Genomic DNA, 13385 nt, shown 5'->3' with positions numbered 1-13385 from the left:
TTTGAGTTTGCTATTCACAAGAAGCATTGCCTGATGTGAACCATGCCTGGAACAAAAGAGATCTCAGAAGACCTACGTTTTAAGAATTGTTGACTTGCATAAAGCTGGAAAGGGTTACAAAGGTATCTCTAAAAGCCTTGATGTTCATCAGTCCACGGTAAAACAAATTGTATATCAATGGAGAAAGTTCAGCACTGTTGCTACTCTCCCTTGGAGTGGCCGTCCTGCAAAGATGACTGCAAGAGCACAGCGCAGAATGCTCAATGAGATTAAGAAGGATCCTAGAATGTCAGCTAAAGACTTACAGAAATCTCTGGAACATGCTAACATATCTGTTGACGAGTCTACTATACGTAAAACGCTAAACAAGAATGGTGTTCATAGGAGGACACCATGGAAGAAGCCACTGCTGTCCAAAAAAAACTTTAATGCACGTCTGAAGTTTGCAGAAGTGCCCCTGGTTTTTCCACAGCGCTACTGGCAAAATATTCTGTGGACAGATGAAACTACAGTTGAGTTGTTTGAAAGGAACACACAACACTATGTGTGGAGAAAAAAAGGCACAGCACACCAACATCAAAACCTCATCCCAACTGTAAACTATGGTGACGGTAGCGTCATGGTTTGGAGCTGCTTTGCTGCCTCAGGGCCTGGACAGCTTGCGATCAGCAACGGAAAAATGAATTCCCAAGTTTATCAAGACAGTCTTACATTCTCCTGCAAAATATCTGTCCACCAATTGAAGCTCAACAGAAGTTGGGTGACGCAACAGGACACCAACCCAAAACACAGAAGTAAATCAACAACAGAATGGCTTCAACAGAAGAAAATACACCTTCTGGAGTGGTCCAGTCAGAGTCCTGACCTCAACCCGATTGAGATGCTATGGCATGACATCGAGAGTGGTTCACATCAGACATCCAAGAATTTTGCTGAACTGAAACAGTTTTGTAAAGAGGAATGGTCCAAAATCCTCCAGACTGTTGTGCAGGTCTGATCCGCAACTACGGAAAACATTTGGTTGAGGGTTATTGCTGCCAAAGGAGAGTCAACCAATTATTAAATCCAAGGGTTCCCATACTTTTCCCACCCTGCACTGTGAATGTTTACACGGTGTGTTCAATTAAGACATGATAACTTCAAATTTTTGGTGTGTTATTAGTTTAAACAGACTTTGTTTGTCTATTTTTGTGACCCTAGATGAATATCAAATTTCATTACCAAATTATGAAGAAATCCAGGTATTTCCAAAGGGTTCACATACATACTTTTTCTTGCCACTGTATAGGCTACAGTACTGAATCAATCAATCATTCATTCGTTCATGTCATCACACAGCATACGAGTCATTCCTGATTTTGAAATGCAATCAAGCATTAGTTTTACAATAAAATAACAAAGTGACCCTTAAAATAATTAGCGTAAACAATAAATACACCGTTCCATTTCGGAAATTGTATTCCTGTCTTCGCACCCAGAGGCATAGCAAGGCTACAATGTCGTGTCCTCACAATGCATAATCTGATGTTCAGTGATGGGTCCACACCCTGCATTATTCAACATGGATACTCTTTTCCCTGATGTTACAACTCCTTTCTTGCGCTCTCTTTTAGATCACGTTTTCGCCCCCAACAATCATACCAGCCCCCCCCCCCCCCACTCTATCCCCATAATTTCTATTGTCTATACATAGGCTTAGGCCTAAAATATCTGTTTCCTGACATTCCCCCAAAATGACATTGTTACATGTTTACTCACAAACAGGACTGCCGCTGCCATCTTTGTTACCTCTCTGAGGATCCACTCTGAGGAAAGGTGAACATGCTCATGAATTATACATACATGTTTATTTACCACATAAATTATTCAGAAGATATCAGTTGCTTGGTTTTTGCCAGGGGGGCTGTCGTTTGTGGAGACAAACACAATCATGTTGGCTGAATTTAGCTTTCTGAGCAAGAAATGATGGCTTATGAGTTTTATGAGTACCTGATGATATTGTACGTGGAATTTTCTTGGCTGTTGTCAATAATAATAATTCAGTAATAGTAGCTCTTACAAAAAGAACTAGCCTACTTAGAGCAATAGTTTGCATATGCTGACGACAACCTTTGCAAAAATGCAACTATCCCCAATAGGTTTTTTTGCGGTATAAAATGTACCAATTTTCCCACCATGAAGCCTAAGGAATGTTTCGCTGAATTTGCAAAACTAGGAAGTTATTACTGTTATGCCAGCACAGGCAGAACTCCTGTCTCATTTAAAGTTCCTATCCCCTAGCTGTCTGCCTGAGGGTATGAGAGATTGATAGATGGTCCTGTGTGGCTCAGTTGGTAGAGCATGGCACTTGCAATGCCAGGGTTGTGAGTTTGATTCCCATGGGGGACCAGTACAAATAAATATGAAAATGTATGCACTCACTACTGTAAGTCATCTGCAAAAATGTCAAATAGAAACTATGCTGACAGGGATTATCTTACCATCAGATTGTTACACATAAACAAGTGAGTCGTGTTGTTAACTGAAGCTTCTCCAGGTATTTTTACCTCAGCAGCTTATTGTTATCTTGTTATTATGAGATCACAATCTTTATGATTGTGAGACATGAGTTCAGTCCCATTTTGGTAGTATTGACTACAGCCAGGTATTAATACTATAGCTGATGTAGGTAATGAGGTTGCGGTCCATAAGAATTAGATTAATGCAGCCAATGACAAACGCACACTACATCAGTGCCGGTCAGCCGCGGCGACTCGGTGGACAGGTGGGAGGTTAGATGTTCTCTTCCTCCATTTTGACATGGCAAGCGCTGAGAGAAAATTGGCCATTGCCTTAGAAATGGGGCCCGTTTTTTATTGTTCACTAATTTCGATTTGGAGATTACGATCAGTAACTTGGCACAATGTTTTTAACTCTGCACCCTCTCACCCTGCCCATAACCAAAAGATGTAATCCCTAATAATTAGCAGTCTTATGTGAAGGGGCCTAAAAGACTGCTTCGACAGCCGTGTTCACCGAACCACCCTACAGCCAATATTTAGAATATTTAATGTGCCCATTTTTGTCCTTTTCTACCTCCTTTGTTTTCCATGCTCTTTGATGCTCTTTGAGTGAATGCAGTGTAACGGTGAATTGTACCTGTCCTGGTCCTTTTGTGATGCTAACATAGAATATTAGCATGATAGCTAGTGCAGTGGTCCCCAATCGTCATCAAGTCCTGCACACCCTATTGGCCCCATTTATCTTATGAATAAATGCGTTGAAGATTTCCTACTCGTAAATGGCAATTTACAATGCAGGTTAGCCAATTTTGATTTACAGCTCAAACCTGATTAAGAAATACGAAAAAGTAGTCCAAAGGGTGACCCACTAAATACTACAGACGGCTCATTTTAGCGTAGCATGCATGCATACTATTTGCATTCTTAAAGAATCTCACTCCACTTTTGTTCTTAAAGGCTTTATCCCGGCAGCTGAATTGGCGGGTGCTAAGCTCATTCACATGCCTCCCTGATTCCTGTTACCGAAAGCCACCATGTCCCTCCTCCCACAATTAACACTAACGGGTTGTGAAGCACGGCTAGAGATTGGGTGTTCTTGAAATGAGTATTGCAGGTAGTATTGTATTCCAATTTCCAGAGTGATTGGCGTGAAGAGTTAGCATCTGATCTGCTTTTTTACCTTCGCTTGTTGGAGTTAGCTTGCACAACCATGCAAATGTAACTACTAGCTACTTAGCTTGGTGAAGTGTGTGTTGGTGCCAACCTCCAATTATTTAACAAATCATTTTAAGTTTGCACCGGGAGGGGGAAAAGGTTTGGCCCACACCAACATTCCTACCATAGTGTAGCCCACATGGAGTTTTGAAAACAAGAAGGTTGGCTGTCTTTTGGCCAGGACACCCACCGATACGGTGTGTAGCTCTCCGCTCCACCATGACCTTGCGCTACCACATAAAGGCTCCACCTGCTGCCTGGCTCACACCAGGCAATTGATAAAAATACCCCTCAAGCCCCACACTCTTTGTCAATAGGGATTCAAGGACAGCAGCCAATGTCCCTTCACTCACAGGCATACACAGGAATACGAGCACACACACACACATTCACTGCACACATTAATGACGCTACATCCACAATGACACACACTTGCACAAGCATCATGGGCCCGCCTGCCTGAGGTGTGTAAATCTTCTGCAACATTATGAGCAAGTTGCTATCCTTGCTATTTTGAATGGGCTGGGGGCCTCATGAGTCCAGCTTGGCACGCTGACGGGGCTTGGGCGTGTTTGTGCTGAACCAACAGTATGAACCTTGTATATGGCATTTGCACATAATGCACTGTCGGAAACACTGACCTGGTGACTTTCACCTCTGTCTGTCTGGCTGACTCACTGTCCAATGCATCTCATTATACACACATACCCTACCCCCGGTCTGCTGCCTTTTGCTAAATACTGATCACTTTAAAGCCACATTTTTTTAAAACTCTTTGTTTCAGCCCAATGGCATTAATATAAATGACCATTGTACAGCAGGACATATTGCAGAATATGCCTTTTAAAAATATTTATGTGGAGGATATTGGCATATTTGGCAATTTTTTTGTTGTTATTTTCACTGATGGCTAAAACTTGACAGTGAGTAAGCCCCAGAATGTAGCCAGGCACCAGACCTGTTCTAACTAATGGACAACCTAGATGCCTCTTCCTCCTGGCATGTCATACCTTCTATAGGTTAGGAAGTGGCGGGGGGCATAGCATAGGCCTTGTGTGTTATTTGTGTGGACACAGAGACATTATTTCGTCAGTGTCATCTGAGGAATGCAGGCCTCATCCCTAGCTGTCACGGTAAGGGGATCCATTGACACCGTGACTCGGCCTGGTGGGAGGGACGACCCGGTTTAAAAAAGGCCCAACGTGGTAAAGGATAAAGGTTGGAATTCAGAATGGTGGCAATCAGACTGATGATGGTGTTTTTTTTCTCCCCTCTTTCTTTTTCTGTTTCACCCGTCACTAGATTGAGCTTTGAACTCGCTGCCACGGGTCTCATTGCTCAGTGTTAAACCTCCCCTAAAAAAATAAAAAACCTCAAGGTATGGAGAAATAATCACCCTCAGTCTCTGACAAGTGAGCAATTGTTGTGAATCTAGGTCGGCTCAGCTTCGAGTCGCGGGGGATTAATTTGTGCTTTTCTCCGAAACAGAACCACAACAAATCCTCTGTGCGAAGTGCCCCTGATTTAAGGTGCCCTACATTGATTTGATGGAGCAGAGAACCAGTCTAGTTGCATTGCAGGCATGCCAACAGGATGTGGTTCACTGTGAACAGCTTTGAAGGAATCCTCACTGTTGGCCTATTTCTGTCACTTATGGCCAGTGTTTTGAGTGTCTCCTGAGGAATACTTTTAAAATGCATCCATACTTCTTTCCTTCAAGGGGGGGGGATCTCTGATCTGCTATAGAGGTGAATCCCGTTGACTGTCAGATCTTTAAAATCTCTATGCTACAATGCAGAGGCTTACAGCAGAGGCTGCCACTGTTGACTGAATGATAGAGGGTTTTTATGGTAACACATAATGCCCTCATAGCGCATATCATTGATTTACTTCCCTTTGTGAGGTCAGTGCACCCATTTGAAATTCTCATTACGCAGGTAGCCTAGTGGTTAGAGTGTTGGACCAGTAACAGAAAGGTTGCTGGGTCGAATCCCCAATCGGACAAGGTAAAAATCTGTAGTTCTTCCCCTGAACAAGGCAGTTAACCCACTGTTTGGTAGACCGTCATTGTAAATAAGAATTTGTTCTAAACTGACTTGCCTAGTTAAATAAAGGTACATTTACAACAACAAAAAAACATCTATATAATTGTAATATCCTGTGGAAAACAAAGATTGCACTATTAACCACTCATCTAATGGCACCAAATAGAAAATTGAACATGTTAAACATTACAATATTTGTGAGAATTTGTATCATAATATTTAGGCTAAGCCAATGAGGTTTAAGTAGGTCTTGGTCAGCAGACTTGTACTGTCCTCTTTGGAGGTGACGTCCACCTTTACCTTCCCTACAGGACCTTATTGTCTTAAGGTTGTGACCCCACCCTTTATGTTTCGTCTACAGTATCAGTGTGATAAGATGCAGGGGGTTCTGCATTCACCCCGACCCAAATTAAACCAGGCCAATAAAGGGAGCGGACAATGAAAGCTCCCTCCTGTTAGCAGACACAGCAGTGGGATCGAGATAAGTGGCTGCCATTTTATAATTTAGATGACGCTCTGTTGTTCCAGCGTCCCTTCCCATTTTATTGAAAGTGAAAGGGAGCGAGTGGAGGATTGCTAGATGGAATGGCTAAAATGTGTGGTGAAAAGGTTGTAAATTCTTCACCTTCGAACGTCATAGGCATAGTTCTCCCCATAACTTCAATCCATTCCAACATGCATTGGGTGAGGTAGGATGTCAGTGGACGTGCATTGCTTAGCTAGACGTTGCCACTTCCTCCTTGAATTCTGTCTGCCCGACCCAATTGTCATGTCACTCAACACGTTGGCCCAGCGCCCTGTTCTGCACCCTTCTCCCAACGGAGTTGCTTAACAACCCATAGAGAATGGAGACTGGAGAGGCAGCCTCAGTCATATTGTGTTTGGCCCCCAAAACAGGGAACACAAGGCTATCATTGTTAGCTAATGTCGTCCTGGGAGGAAATACCTCCAATAGTTTGCCTACAGTATGGTACGGTACACTGCTACTGTCTGACTTGGACCCGGAGGTGTGGTGAAACATCAGATCCCCCCCTAATATATCTGGTTTCATTAAGGAACAAGTTAGGAAGTGGATGCTTTGGTAACAGAGCAAAATGTCCCAGACCCATTAAAGACTAGAATATTATTCATTTGGTATTTCAAAAATGCAAATGGCCAGAATGAGTACCTTTTTTTTGTACAAGCAGCTTTGAAGGAATCCTAAGTATTTTCTTAACAACAATAGGAAGTCATGGTGGTTTGGTTTATTTTGCTCCTGGAGGGGTCCACCAGAGTTCCTGGAAGGATCACTACCGAAATGAATTTACCTGGAATTTACAGTTGGTGACAGCTGTGGGATGTTATGCTGTGCGAACTCTGTTAGCCTAGTGGTTTGAGCCGGCTTGGCCCACCTCCTTTTCATCTCTCCAGCGTTGCCCCACTCTGGATCATAACCTTGTCAGGCTTTTGTACTCAGTCAGGAAATGAATATAAGATGGATGTAATTTCAACCACACCAAGCCTAGAGGAAACATGGTGTAGTTGTTAGGCTACTCTCAGGGTGAAATCATAGGCTAGACCTTTGTCGCAATTCCTGACCAACCTGATTTGCGCTTGAATAGCACTGTTATTAATAAACCCATCACACGCTTGCCTGTGCTTTCTATCGCGCTCTCTTGTACACACACACACACACACACACACACACACATGAACACACACATCTCACTTTAAATTGCTTCACAATCATACCGAGTGTATTATTGCTTTGAATATACAATACAAGATGAGGTCGGCCCCAACGTCTCAAACATTATCCAATACAAAAACACCAAACCGGAAAATGAAAGTGCATGATAGCGAGAGGGAGTGGAAAAATGGGATCCCTCGCATTCTTTCCATGGAGCCAATCTCAAAAGACAATTTTGAAATATTTAAGACAGAAGCCACAATTGATGGTTATGCATATTTGTCTCTCTCTCTCACTGGTGCTCCTGAGTGGTATAGGAGTGGCGCTGTTTCCCACGCTGTGATGTCACAGAGCAATTGTAGGCTTAAAGGAAAACCGGCATTAGCATGCCACCTAGTGGTCATTCTTGGTAAGGTCTACTTCTGTGTCAATGGGCCTATTGGACTTGCGCTTCGGGGTGTTTGGAATCCTTACCACACTTCCTTGACGTTATAGTCGTTGTTACTGTATGTGATTGGATAAGTCAAAGCAAGGTTTCCACCTTCGTGGGTACACCTACCTGACCTCTCAAATCTGTGATTAGGCCTACTTAAAGATGCACTATGCAGAAATCGCTCTGCCATTTCCTGGTTGTTAAAATTCTATTAGTTGGACTAATTTCAGTTTATGTGACAAAACATGCAAGTATAGTGTAGAGAATCATTGTACCATCTATTCCGCTGTGAAATATATTTTTCATAAGCAAAATGTTTTTATTTTCAGCTGTTTGAAGCTGGTGTAACAAAACCAAAAGTAAAAGATGCAAAAACAAAATTTAAGACCGGGAAGCATAGAAATAGCACACATAGAACACATCTACTGCTTCTTAGTTTTGCTTTCAATGAGAATGACAGATCAAATTCATATAGAAATAATTTTTTAGGTCAGATGACACAGAAAAAGGAAGGGAGGACTAAAGGATGTGCCCTAAGCCTACAACGGGGCCTGTCGTCCCGTGTGAATCAGCATTGGTGGGAAAAGTACTCAATTGTCATACTTGAGTCATTTTCTATTAAGGTATCTTTTACTCAAGTGAAAGGCACCCAGTAAAACACTACTTGAGTAGTAGTCTTAAAGTAAAAAAGCAAAGGTTATGAAAAATATAAATAGTACAGTACAAATGTGTGTTTTTCTGCTAAGGGGACAGGACAACTTCACCGCATCAAAGGGACGATGGACGGGGCCATGTACCGTCAAATCTTGGGTGAGAACCTCCTTCCCTCAGCCAGGGCATTGAAAATGGGTCGTGGATGGGTATTCCGGCATGACAATGACCCAAAACACACGGCCGAGGCAACAGAGTGGCTCAAGAAGAAGCACATTAAGGTCCTGGAGTGGCCTAGCCAGTCTCCAGACCTTAATCCCATAGAAAATCTTTGGAGGGAGCTGAAGGTTCGAGTTGCCAAACGTTAGCCTCGAAACCTTAATGACTTGGAGAAGATCTGCAAAGAGGAGTCGGACAAAATCCCTCCTGAGATGTGTGCAAACCTGGTGGCCAACTACAAGAAACGTCTGACCTCTGTGATTGCCAACAAGGGTTTTGCCACCAAGTACTAACGCATGTTTTGCAGAGGGGTCAAATACTTATTTCCCTCATTAAAATGCAAATCAATTTATAACATTTTTGACATGTGTTTTTTTCTGGATTCTTTTGTTGTTATTCTGTCTCTCACTGTTCATATAAACCTACCATTAAAATTATAGACTGATCATTTCTTTGTCAGTGGGCAAACGTACAAAATCAGCAGGGGATCAGATACTTTTTTCCCCCTCACTGTAGCCAGTTAGTGATGCTAATGATAACCATGTTGTGTGTCGACAGAAAGGCCTTCCCCAAAAATCTCAATTAAATTAAACTGAAAATTAGGCTTACCACATGATTATTTGTATCAATTAGGTGGCGATTGTTTTGCTAAACCTGCCATGACATGTGCAGTCAAATTTGTTTTACAGAGTCAGTGATAGTAGTATGGTTCCCCTGGAACAATTTAGGGTTAAGTGCCTTGTTCAAGGGCACAAAGAACGCAAATGGTTTTTTGCCATGTCGGCTCAGGTAATCCAACCAGTGACCTTTCGCTTACCGGAGAAAAGCTCTAACCACTAGGCTACCAGCTGCCCTAGAGACAACATCTATAAGGATATTTCAAAACATCTTTGGTGTTATCAATTTCTATTGATATATCAGCTTGCTAGATGATTTGTTTCAATGTACTGTACTATTTTATTATGACGAATCCCAAATATCCTGTCCTTTTACAATAGATGGCGCCAGAGCCCATAGTCTCCATGCAGAATTCTCAGGCCTACTCTGTGTACAAAACAGTAGGCAATTTCAGAACAGAACATAAGGCTTCAATTAGGCTGGGGAAATCACTGCATGATGTAATATGGGGTGAAGTAACCCAGTCTATGGAGCTTTGAAGGCCAACCTAGTTTTGTTTTTTAGTTCTAATTCAACCAACAGTCTAAAGCGTGTTTTATATTGCATGGATGCAGTGTATTTTGAGGGGATATCGGGCCTATATTTGATACCCTATTAGTAAATCTGACTTTGCATAATAGCCTATAGGCCTTTTCTGTTCAACATGCACACATTCATATGTGCAATTGTTCTAATAATAACTTGCAAAAGATCAGATTTCAGATCTATACAACAACTTGTGTTTGATCTATGATCTTGTATTTGTAGTAACTCACGCTTTGGTGGGTGTTAAGTTCGTGCGACCCACGGGACATTTCAACCAAACATTCCCTCCCTTTCTCAATCTTTGACCTCTAACCGGAGTTGATTCAAACCTGTTGACCCTTCCATTCCTTCCCCGTTGGTGTCAGATGGTCTCAGAGACCAGGAACTTGCTGTGAGCTGAAAAAGTCAAGACAAATGAAGGGAAGCGCCACCCGTCCTGTTTTTATTTATTTATTTATTTATTTATTTTTTTTTTAATTTTTCTCCCAAATAAATATTTCTTAGATTACGTGCTTCTCAGAATAAAAACAATTCTGGGGTTCTGTGCTGGTGTACTATGTTGTTCAGAATGGCAGAGGTGTGTCTGTGCCTAAATGTATCTGAACATCTGTGTATCTGCACATCTTTTCCATGTATGTCTGTGAGTACATGTGCTTCTGCTCCTGTGCATTAGGAAGGGGCAGGATGTCTGGGAGGCAGGAAGAGTGTTGCGTCGCCAGGGCCCCAGGGCTGTGTCACATAAGCTGGCTGGTGGCTGAAGAGTGGGATCTCTGTCAAAACACAGAGCCTCTTGTCCCCCCCCCCGTCCCATCGACCTCCAGTCTCCACTCTACGAACACTTTGCCCCCCCCCCCTTCAATACCCCCCCTTCATTACCCCCTCCTTCACATTCAATGGACTCTACATACATATATATACACACACACACTCACTGACTCAATACCCTCTGCACACTGATTCAGTGTGCACCCACACACACTGGCTATGCTGTGTGGACTGCATGGGCACTTAGTTTCACCTCCATCTTGGAAGAGTGCCACTGACCAAGTAGAGCTGGGGCTGAAAAACTGAAAATTATAGACACCGACCATACCGGTTACTTATCGCAGGCATTTTGCCGATATCGTTCATTACAGTAAGTAGCCTATACTAGAGAAATGTGAAGTTTGAAATGAAGTAAGTTTGCTGATATGGGTGATTTGTTAATGGGACAATGGATGGCTGCAACCATCAAACTATACTGAACAAACGCAACATGTAAAGTGTTGGTCCCATGTATCATGACCTGAAATAAAAGATCCCAGAAATGTTCCATACGCACAACAAGCTAATTTATCTCCAATTGTGTGCACAAATTTGTTTACATTCCTGTTAGCAAGCATTTCTCCTTTGCCAAGATAATCCATCCACCTGACAGTTGTGGGATATCAAGAAGCTGATTAAACAGCATGGTCATTACGCAGGTGCACCCTGTGCTGGGGACAAAAACAGGCCACTCTAAAATGTGCAGTTTTATCACACAACACAATGCCACAGATGTCTCAACTTTTGAGGGAGCGTGCAATTGGCATGCTGACTGCAGGAATGTCCATCAGAGCTGTTGCCAGATAATTTAATGTTAATTTCTCTAACATAAGCCGCCTCCAACGTCGTTTTAGAGAATTTGGTAGTACATCCAACCGGTCTCATAACCGCAGACCACGTGTAACCACTCCAGCCCAGGACCATCACATCTGGCTTCTTCACCTGCGGGATTGTCTGAGACCAGCCACCCAAACAGCTAATGAAACTGAGGAGTAATTATGTCTCTAATAAAGCCCGTTTTGTCTGTTAAAAAAAAAAAAAAAAAAATCTGATTGGCTGGGCCTGGCTATGCCCTCCCAGGCCCACCCATGGCTGTGCCCCTACCCAGTCATGTGAAATCCATAGATTAGGGCCTAATGAATTTATTTCATTTGACTGATTTCCTTATATGAACTGTAACGCAGTAAAATGGTTAGAATTGTTTCATGTTGCATTTATATATTTGTCCAGTGTAGTAGTAGTACTTTAAAGGATCATAAAAAAAAAATGGGGCACATAGATGTTTTTATTTTTAGTAATGTAGGGGGAAAAAGTCAAGTGCGATTGTTAGTTCCCAGTAGGCTTTTTTTGTGTTATGTTAGAACAATATATTTCTATTTATCCTTATTGCATCAATTCAGGCAATTGACCGTGATATGGATTTTTTTTCAGATCGCCCAGCTCCACAACCAAGGCACAACCTGAGACTTCAATTGGACACTTGATAAAGGGAGGCACTGAATAGGGAATTCGTAGTGGTACCTCATGTCTTTTCCCTCAGCAGTAGGCTACTATTCCCCTGCCTTTCCATACCCACTCCCTCGTATTCAGTGTAAAGACCTATGTGTGAGGGAGAGTACTGTCCATTAATAAAATAATCCAGTTTAGAACTGCTGATTCTTCATGTCTGACCTTTTTTTCAATGATATTCATACACCTGGTCAAATCTGCTAAACTACCTCGAATTATTCAAAATGTTTAAATGCAACTGCTAATAACAGACCATCTCCTCTCTTTCCACAGGACCTGGAGATAGTCTACTCCTATCTTCACGGGATGGAGGCCCTTTCTAACCTCAGAGAACACCAGCTGAGGTGAGAGCTCCCAATTGTTTCACATTGATCTTATGAGTTGAAGTTAACAAATATGTATTCCAAATTATTTACACATGAATAGCATATAAATTACTATTTACAGTGCATTCGGAAAGTATTCAGACCTCTTCCCTTTTTCCACATTTTGTTACATTACAGCCTTATTCTAAAAATGGATTACATTATTTTGTTTCCCTCATCAATGTACAGTCGTGGCCAAAAGTTTTGAGAATAACACAAATATTAATTTTCACAAAGTTTGCTGCTTCAGTGTCTAGATATTTTTGTTAGATGTTACTATGGAATACTGAAGTATAATTACACGCATTTCATAAGTGTCAAAGGCTTTTATTGACAATTACATGAAGTTGATGCAAAGAGTCAATATTTGCAGTGTTGACCCTTCTTTTTCAAGACCTCTGCAATCCGCCCTGGCATGCTGTCAATTAACTTCTGGGCCACATCCTGACTGATGGCAGCCCATTCTTGCATAATCAATGCTTGGAGTTTGTCAGAATTTGTGGGTTTTTGTTTGTCCACCTGCCTCTTGAGGATTGACCACAAGTTCTCAATGGGATTAAGGTCTGGGGAGTTTCCTGGCCATGGACCCAAAATATCAATGTTTTGTTCCCCAAGCTACATAGTTATCACTTTTGCCTTATGGCAAGGTGTCCCACCATTTGTCCTTCACCCAAATCCAGATAGCTGATGGTCTGAAAGAGCTGCAAAATCTGGACCCATACAAATCAGCCGGGCTAGACAATCTGGACCCTCTTTCTAAAATGATCTGCC

General features: G+C 42.1%; 1 protein-coding gene across 11 annotated transcripts in view; it reads left to right on the top strand.

Moving 5' to 3' along the window:
- Positions 1 to 13385, top strand: part of LOC106611555 (rap guanine nucleotide exchange factor 2) — a 155724-nt gene that overhangs the window by 32105 nt on the left and 110234 nt on the right. For all 11 annotated transcript variants that reach the window (XM_045723871.1, XM_014211897.2, XM_045723865.1 and 8 more), the window contains exon 2: positions 12523 to 12593. In XM_045723871.1, coding sequence (XP_045579827.1) covers positions 12523 to 12593 — 71 coding nt within the window. The remainder of the gene's footprint in view (positions 1 to 12522; positions 12594 to 13385) is intronic.

The sequence above is a fragment of the Salmo salar genome, chromosome ssa09 (genome assembly GCF_905237065.1).
Source record: "Salmo salar chromosome ssa09, Ssal_v3.1, whole genome shotgun sequence".
NCBI classification, from domain to species: domain Eukaryota; kingdom Metazoa; phylum Chordata; class Actinopteri; order Salmoniformes; family Salmonidae; genus Salmo; species Salmo salar.
This window is presented reverse-complemented; position numbering and strand designations above follow the sequence as displayed.